Source organism: Gadus macrocephalus, chromosome 7 (assembly GCF_031168955.1).
Source record: "Gadus macrocephalus chromosome 7, ASM3116895v1".
Lineage (NCBI taxonomy): Eukaryota > Metazoa > Chordata > Actinopteri > Gadiformes > Gadidae > Gadus > Gadus macrocephalus.
In genome coordinates this window covers 15,381,809-15,390,421 of record NC_082388.1, presented here as the reverse complement: position 1 = coordinate 15,390,421, position 8,613 = coordinate 15,381,809, and the positions used below count along the sequence as shown (strand labels likewise).

Here is an 8,613-nt window from a genome sequence, read left to right as displayed (position 1 = left end):
TGAAGATCAAGACATAGTTTACTCCAAGGTTGATTATATTAGCTGCGGCTGCCGTGTACATCTGAGGCAGGATGATCCCCTGACAACACAAAAATTGCCATTGAAAAAATATATATTTATCAAAATCAACACACCCATCAACTTTTATTTTTATACTCCATAGGGACTTCCTCCAACTCTATAGAGGAACTATACCAGATTCTGAAGCTAATAGACCTTTAGCTCGATAGAGAAACTATACCTGATTCTGAAAGTATCAGACCTTCAACTAGAGGAACTATAGCTGATTCTAAAGATATGAGACCTCCAACTCAATCGAGGAACTATAGCTGATTCTGAAGGTTATAGACCTGCAGCTCTATAGAGGAACTATAGCTGATTCTGAAGGTTATAGACCTGCAGCTCTATAAAGGAACTATACCTGATTCTGAAGGTTATAGTCCTGCAGCTCTATAAAGGAACTATACCTGATTCTGAAGGTTATAGACCTGCAGCTCTATAAAGGAACTATACCTGATTCTGAAGGTAAGAGACCTGCAGCTGGTGCAGGAACATAGCCTGTAGGAGAGAGGAGAAGTTTGGATTTTTTTTTTTTGTGATTATAACGACAGATTAAATTAAATGAATAAATGAACTGGTAATGATTAGCAATCAGTTTTAAAGCAATCACTTTGATGATCCATATCTATGATGCATGTTCATGATTCATGTCTATGATCCTTCTGTTACAAATCACTACAGATATCTAATCATTAAAGTTACCCAGAGTCAGTCCAGTACATTGACAATACGCCCGGTATACTTACTGGGATGGCTGGGAGAAAGAAAAGAATATACTGCTGGGCAATTCTAGAACAACCAAACAAAACATGAGAGGGTAAGCATTAAATAAATCATTGATTATGATTATGATGATGATGATGATGAAGAAGTGATCATCATCATCCTCCTATCATCATCATCATCATCATTATCACCATCATCATAATCATCAACATCATCACATCATTGTACTGCCATCGATCAACAATTCACACCACCAACCAACACTTATTATTTATGTTATTACTACTACATTTTCATTAATATGCAGTAACAGCAGTCCTGTTCCAATGGATTCCCAGGGTAGCCGAGGGCACTCACCTGGCCACCTGCTCCTCCTGGGCGAGGAGGAGCAGTACGGACTGCGTGTTGAGCAGCAGCCCCCAGATGGGCAGGCAGAAGAGGAGCATAATGAGGATGCTCTGCTGCAGGATGTTGCCCACACGCTTCAGATTGTGAGCACCGTACGTCTGCAACGCGTCAAGCACTCTGGTCAGAGGTGGAGGAGACAATGCTTACCTGTGCATTGCACCGATGAAATGAATACCGGCAAATAAAAGCACCTTGCACAGGGATAAAGGTAAATGAGAGGGGGGTTGGTGGGGATAGCCTGGAGCAGAGGGTGTTTGTCTACCTGAAGGCATCCCTGAGTGTGAAATAGGATTTATGATAATTCTATGTAAGTCTCTTTTGAAAACAGTGTGTTCATGCTAAAAGCCACAACAGTAGGCTAAAAATGATGAATCAAATGTTCAAGAAGTTATTTCTTTGTCATCATGACTATGCATAAATCTGTTGCAAATGAACAGGCTTATGCAAATTCAGTGCTGGTCAAGTTTTTGGTTGACCGAATGGTCTACTCTTAATCTCAGTAAACCGAAAATTTACTAACAAACTAGGTTTTTTTTGTCCAAAAGCCTTCAGCAAAACTTAAACTAACTGTAATAACTAACGATAGGTGCACTAAAGTCGACTTTCTTTTTTTGTTGCTAGGGTCACCTGGGATATGAGTGTGTCACAGGCCACAGCCAGGCCGTAGCCTGTAGACGTCGTGGTCACGTTGATGACCTGAGAACAGGTTGGAAACAAACTGTTGGTGTCAGAAACCAAGTGGAACACAGAATCGCTCTTTAAATCCCCCTATATTTCCCTCTATCGCCCCCCCCCCCCACACCCTCCATACAGAAAGATTTTTTCCTTAAATGCCTTAAAGGAAGTTTTAAAAAAAATCATACCGATACTTAAACATGTCCTAGAATTGATTCTGTCTAACATAATTAAAGTGATATGTACATCTCCTTTTTCGTTTGATAAATATACTGCACTCGTATCTGGGTACGTTTGGAAACCTGTTCTTAGTAGTTTCTTTCCTACAAAAGCGACAGCCCCACAAATAAATATCTGACCCAACAATAAGGCAGGAAAGTGTAAATACCGCAGAGGCCAGTGCAAATCCAGCCAGCTCTGAGTTGCCTATATGTCCACAGAAAATGGCGATGACAAACGGCAGCAGGAAGTTCAGGAGCCGAGACACAAGCTGCAGTCACAGAAAAACCAAAGGCGCAGGAAGGTTTCACTCAGGCCAACTGTACCAACACTGCTCAGCAGCCGCATCCCATCTCCAACCTGTGGAGCTTGGCTAGGTCATAGGAAAGACATTCAACACCATATCAATGAGTGCATGGCGATATCATGGACCTCTACTCACCATGGGCCCGGACAGCCTCAGTACATGGTACAGTTCTGCTCTGTAGGCCAGGGGTATCAGCCTCCTCATCATCCTACATCCGAACAGTTTGGAGTTCAAAGCCGCCGCTGTCGCCTCGTCCTCCCTCAGTGTCTTAGAAGCAACCAAACCTGCCCCAGGACCTGGCCCTGAACCTGGCCCGGAACCTGGCCCTGAACCTGGCCCGGAACCTGGCCCTGAACCTGCCCCGGCTGGTGGCATGAAGGTGGCCGGTTCCTGGGTTCCAGACTTCTCCATTCAGACCTGCGGGGATAGAGAAGGAGACAGGAGGAGAGGAGAAGAAAGTAGAGCGGCGAGAGGGACAGTATGAAGAAAAACCAAGAGACGGAAAGTGAGTGAGAAATGAGAGAAGGAAGGAGGGGGTTCGGCACGTGCTGTTAATCCATGAGGTTGTTGTGAAATGCCCTGCTCCCAGTCTACTGATCAATGGTCCGAACACTGGGAGGGAGGAAACAAGACCACCAAGAAACAGGGGACTAATGAGGACAGAGAGGCAACTCCACTGAGAAATCAAGCTAACACAAGATTAACCCTGTGGACTTTGGAATTCCTTGGCTAAAGAACACTTCCGAGTTGAATAGGGCTTGTTAGCTGTGGAGAACGTGAATGTGTAGGCATAAAGCAAACATGTGCAAGTCCGCATCCACAATACGGTGTGGCCTGTGTGTGTGTGTGTGTGTGTGTGTGTGTGTGTGTGTGTGTGTGTGTGTGTGTGTGTGTGTGTGTGTGTGTGTGTGTGTGTGTGCATGTGTTTGTGTGTGTCCGTTTGTTTGTGCGTGAGTGTGCGTACATACAATAAATAACATCCTCCTCTGGATCTGAGATATTTACCACACTTATTCAGCATTCAGTCAATCAGTCAATTGAACTGATTGGATCACTGTTCAGGGGTTATCCACTAACGATGTTGTTAGTGGCTATCCCCTGAACAGTGATCAAAAACCTTAGCTCTCAGAACAGAGAGGGGACCGAGCAGCTATCTGTCATTACAACTCAACAATCGTTATTTACATTGATGTGCAGATGGATCTAGGTACAGACTCGGATGTGTGTTAATGGTTAATGGTTAATGTGGCCAACCTTTGATCGGACTGAACTGCGTATTAAAGTTGTTTGGTGAAAGAGGTAAAACATTATCTCATCGTAATCGGGGAAAGTTGTACAGGGTTCACGACCTTCACCTAAATCTAAGGAACCTATGGATTTAGTCTTCAACAACTAGATGAAGTAAAGTATCGTCGTGTTCTTAGCTTTAAATGATGTTTGAGGTTTGCAGCCATTCAGTAAGCTGTACGAATGGATGTGTTTACTTCACAATTTAACTGAAATGTTAAGAGATTATGCCTTTTGTTCCTTCATCAGAGTCATTGTATGATGCTGCTGAGTGGTTGTTTCATGTTCTTTAAGGTGCGAAGGACTGCTTTCTCTGGATTTTTATGCAAACATCACCTATCAATTCTACAGGTATTAAGTGTTTCTTTCCAGGGCTGACGAATCAACATCAAATGTCATTATCGTTATCTTAATTAGTTTATATTAGGTGTCTGGTAATGTGTGTCCATGACAAGGATGCTATTAAATTGATTATGTTAAAACAAAGGTAAAATATATCGTATGAAGGAGACTTACTTTGAATGTTGAATTATTGCGGGCTGATGTACAGTGTCCGCCCTATTTCTTTCCTTCCTTATCAATATCTGTAATCCTCTATTTTATCATGTCAGTGCTTCTTCTAGTGGGTATAAGCAAATACTGGCGCACACACAAAGTCAACACACACACGCACGCATACCTGTGCACACACACACAAACTAAGAAACACACAAAGAAACAAAAGCACACAAACCCACACAAATATAAAAAAACGGACTCTTTAACACTGAGCAGATACACACACAAAGGCACCTCACACACTTGCACAGACCCAATCATAGTCGTAAACAGAGATTACAGAACGAAAGGGAAGCATTATATTTTCCCTTGTCATTACCTGGATGTCCATTTAAACCCATGACCCAGTGCATGATGTCATCTTCTTTTTGTTGGAAGGTTATTGGTCATTTCCTGCCTCTTGGGACTAATGGTCCAAGCTACAACAAGCTTTTACACAAGCTCACAAGAACTCACTGCTTTGGACTGGTTCTGTACTCACGTACGTGTGACGTATAGTCTTTATCCTGGATTAACCAGAGGGTTTTAATGAAAAAAAAATAGCTCAATGTTTTTCCTAGTTCTGTTTTTTAGATACTTTTTGATTTATATTTCCCTGTAATGTTCTTGCATCTTTGACCATAAATAGTTTTTTTTCATTAATTGTAAAACCAGCATCAGGGATAATAGAGAAACATTAATTTAGTTTTGAATCATTTTAAGAAACAGACTTCAGTTTAAGTTCAGTTTGAAGCAAGTTCCAGGTAGTTTAACGATTATTTCCCTCACTCTGCTTTTAATCTGGGAACAGATAAAAAGAGAAAGTGATGGCGACTAAAATCACAATAAAAAGCTAGATAGATAGTTGGATACATATGTTGGTAAGAAGAAGATCTTTGTAAATAAAAAATCATCAAGTGACTGAGCCTGGGCCTGCCTAGTGAGAAGATAGATGATAGAACACCCAGAGATGTGTCAGAGCATTTGCATTAATAATGAACCTCAGTATGGTGATAAATCAAATCCACCATCCACAGACTTTCACCAGATATGCATAAAAGAAAAGAATTTCGGATTTTTTCAAAGATCCTGTGGGGCATGGTTCCAGCAAAAGGCAAAACACTACGAATGTAGAATGTGTCAGTATTCAAGTGTCTTTACCAGCATTACCATCAAAGGATCACCCCCCAATCAGACCGGAGGAGGAGAGCTTGGATGTTGTTAGACCTTTTGGCTAATAGTACTAATTTACTTCTTTTTTGTGTGTGTTCTTCTGTAGTTCTTTGAATGGGCGCAAGAGGAGGATGGTTTGTAGTTCACCACTGTGTGCGTGCTTGCATGCGTGCGTTTGCTTCGGAGTTCGGAGGAAGGAGTTTTTTTTTCTTAACGTTAAGTTTGTTAAAACTATCAAATCAGTTAGCCTCATCTAGGCTATGTTACTTGTTCATAACACTGTCTAATGCATAATATCAGTACCTTGTGCGTGTAATTAAATATTTGAGGTCTTAATTAAAGACATATTCTGAGAAATACTTGCATTTCATGTGTGATTCAATGAAGCACATTCACAAGTTGGCCTTATGGTGTATTTCTAAAACCTCTGGTCTAATACAGGTTGGTTGTGATGACATCTCATTATAGCCTTTATCACATGATTACTAGGCATATAAATAACCAAGTGTAACACCCTATCGAGAACGTTATTTATTTCTGTTTGACCTTTCGCATTATGACGTCATCGGAACGTTTCTCAGCCCCCCCAACTGTGAATTACTTCCAGCGTCCCTGATAAAATGACTATAATGTTGCAGTAATAAAAGAATAGCATAAAAGTAGCAGAAATACGTTTTTATTCTTGAAGCAGTAGAAAAAACGGATGTACTTCTAAATGATCAAAAACTAATTTGCTTGAATTTCTTTATTTAGAATGTGTTCATTAAAAGACAGTAAATCATCTATACAGAAACCTGTATTTGTAGGAGTCAGGGCCATAATTATTATATGTATGTACAAATGTAATTTGTAACTAAACTTTTATAAATAAACTTTTGCCATTATTAATACTGCCGGTTCTAGTATTAAGGGGCACAGCAGTTCTGGGTGTCGTCCGTCCAAGTGGTCTACCGTCTTACCGTAACCCAGCAGAGGTCATTGCTTGACTGCTGTGGGTTGTGTCAAACACTTTACTATCTCTCTATTGTATTACTTTAACATAAATAAAATAGTTATGTTTTTAAAGATAATTCGCCACACATTCACTAAGTGACCCAAAAAGAGCGTCATGGGCGAATTCTATTACAGTCAGCTTTCATTTCCATAGGGAGACATCATAAGGAGGGAGGGCAGTGACGTTCGTCAGGGGTTTGAGCAGCCTCAAAAGGGAGGAAGAGGAAGTTGAGAGCAGGAGAGACCTGTAGAGGGGAGGAGAGGAGGGGAGAGGATGGGAGAGGGGGGAGACCTGGGGGGGAGAGGAGGGGAGGGGAGGCTGGAGAGGAGAAGAGATGAATGGAGAGAAGAGGTCAGCAGAAGAAAGGGGAGGAGAATCTATGTCTGGAGAGCAGGAGAAAAGATAGGAAAGCAGACCAAAGCAGAAAAAAATAAATAACATAACAGTTCATCACATTTAATCATACCTCTGAAGCCATAAAAAGTAGCAACTTATTGAGAGAAGTGGATGGGTGTCTTGAGGTATGTTTGAGTTTGTTTGTGAAATATCTATGTAGATAATCAAAGAAAAACGTAATATATATTTAGGACACAAGAGACATTGAGAGACATGGAGAGACGCGAGAGGTGGAGAAGAGAGCAAAGTAGATTATCATTTAGGATTAGGAAAGAGCAAAGGCACTAACATAGAACTTTTGTCTGAGAGGAGACGGGTAATAGTAAAGAAAGTGAGGACTGATTTAAAGAATAGATATGTTCTAGGATAGACACAGAACAACAATGGACATGTTGTTCTGTGTCTATCCTATTTTTAAAGAAGCGCATTAAAAGGGTTCGTTTTAGAGGGTCATTTTTATTTTGGTGTCATAGTCCGATAGTCCGATATTCCAAGTACAACCAGTCCTGGAGAGCAGGGGAGGAGAGAACATTGTGGGGGGAGGACTCCCGGACCACTCTGCATTTTTTGTTCCCCCCAATGTGGACTCCATGGCTACGGCCTTGGTAGGATTCCACGTTCTCAATCTACTTCCCCTGCAGGATGGCGATCTCTTGCAAGCCTGGGTTTTGAGCTTGAGCTTGGTTTTGCGTGCACTTAGGACAAGCTTTAAAGTAAATAGACATTGTTTCACCAAATAAAAAGCAGTGTGTATATGTTCAAAGGTTGACAGTGAAGAAGTGAAACATAAATAATGGTTTCATCTGCATTAAAGTGCAGAATAACATTCATTACATTGTTTTCAAGATTTTTTATACATAATATTATATTATTATTATTAAATTACTTTGGTTTCAAAAGAAAAAGCATAATTGTACATTTAATTGTTGGCCTGTTTACAGTCTTTTCATTAAAGCTGAAATTCAGATTTGAATCATTTTTGCCATCTTATTGTTTATTGATTAATTCTTCTCAATGGTATTAATAAGCACCACACGGTCCAACATTATCTGACACAAAATCTTCCAACACTGACCAGCACTTTCTTCAAATTAGGCCCTGTCCAACACAAGACAAGGATCTATCACTGTCCTCATTGGCAGCCCTGACAGTTAATGTCTAGCAATATTACTGTAACACTGTCTTCAAACCCAAGACAGCACTGTCTAACGCTGTCCATTACTTACACCTTTTCTTTCACATGGCACTGCATCACCAATATATATTCTTCCTCGTCATGCTGACACACTCCCAAGGTCGTTTCAGCCAATAAAAAAGGGCCTGGCTCTTTTAATGTGCACATTAAAAGTGGGTCATAATGAGGAATTGTAGAGGAGGGGTTGAGATGGGAAAAGGAAAGACTGAATGTTTGAAAATCTGTTGAAAGCCTCATGGAAGGTGACGCCTGGGAGTTGGTGCCTATAAAAACCACACAGAGCTAGACAGCAACACTGCATCCCGATACGAACAAGAGTACTTTTACGATTATTTGGTAAGCATACTTTTAGCTTCCTCTTAGACTATGGTTGTCTTTGTATGATAAGTTTGTATGATTTAGAGTAATATATTACTTAGTCTTTAAGTTTGTAATATAGATATACATATCATTTATAAAAATGTATTGGAATAATGATTAAGAATATTTATTTCTTAAAAAGATGCACGAAGAGTCCAACATTTGTGAAATACAAAAATACAACTATTTTTTATTTTATTCTCTACAAACTTTGGGACCTTTCTCCTTCTTCAATTCTTCACCTAGAGACTCCATTCGAATTCTAAAATGTTCAGA

At 40.3% G+C, this 8,613-nt stretch overlaps 2 protein-coding genes across 4 annotated transcripts in view; one reads left to right on the top strand and one right to left on the bottom strand.

The window, feature by feature from the left end:
- The window catches only part of LOC132461632 (multidrug and toxin extrusion protein 1-like), a 9,405-nt gene extending 4,705 nt beyond the window's left edge, over window positions 1-4,700 (bottom strand). The window contains exons 1-8 of one of the 2 annotated variants that reach the window (XM_060056866.1): window positions 4,560-4,700; window positions 2,531-2,812; window positions 2,258-2,359; window positions 1,822-1,890; window positions 1,144-1,292; window positions 807-849; window positions 514-558; window positions 1-79 (exon numbers count right to left, since the gene is read on the bottom strand). The exon at window positions 1-79 is cut by the window's left edge and continues 19 nt beyond it. In XM_060056866.1, coding sequence (XP_059912849.1) covers window positions 1-79; window positions 514-558; window positions 807-849; window positions 1,144-1,292; window positions 1,822-1,890; window positions 2,258-2,359; window positions 2,531-2,806 — 763 coding nt within the window. In that variant the 5' untranslated portion in view covers window positions 2,807-2,812; window positions 4,560-4,700. Of the gene's footprint in view, window positions 80-513; window positions 559-806; window positions 850-1,143; window positions 1,293-1,821; window positions 1,891-2,257; window positions 2,360-2,530; window positions 2,813-4,198; window positions 4,522-4,559 lie in introns of those variants that run through there. The other variant, XM_060056865.1, reaches the window with a different exon arrangement.
- Window positions 1-8,613, top strand: part of tmigd1 (transmembrane and immunoglobulin domain containing 1) — a 50,619-nt gene that overhangs the window by 37,267 nt on the left and 4,739 nt on the right. Inside the window, exons 1-2 of one of the 2 annotated variants that reach the window (XM_060056872.1) lie at window positions 3,683-3,796; window positions 3,977-4,033. In XM_060056872.1, the coding sequence (XP_059912855.1) occupies window positions 4,006-4,033 (28 nt within the window). In that variant the 5' untranslated portion in view covers window positions 3,683-3,796; window positions 3,977-4,005. Of the gene's footprint in view, window positions 1-3,682; window positions 3,797-3,976; window positions 4,034-8,294; window positions 8,314-8,613 lie in introns of those variants that run through there. The other variant, XM_060056873.1, reaches the window with a different exon arrangement.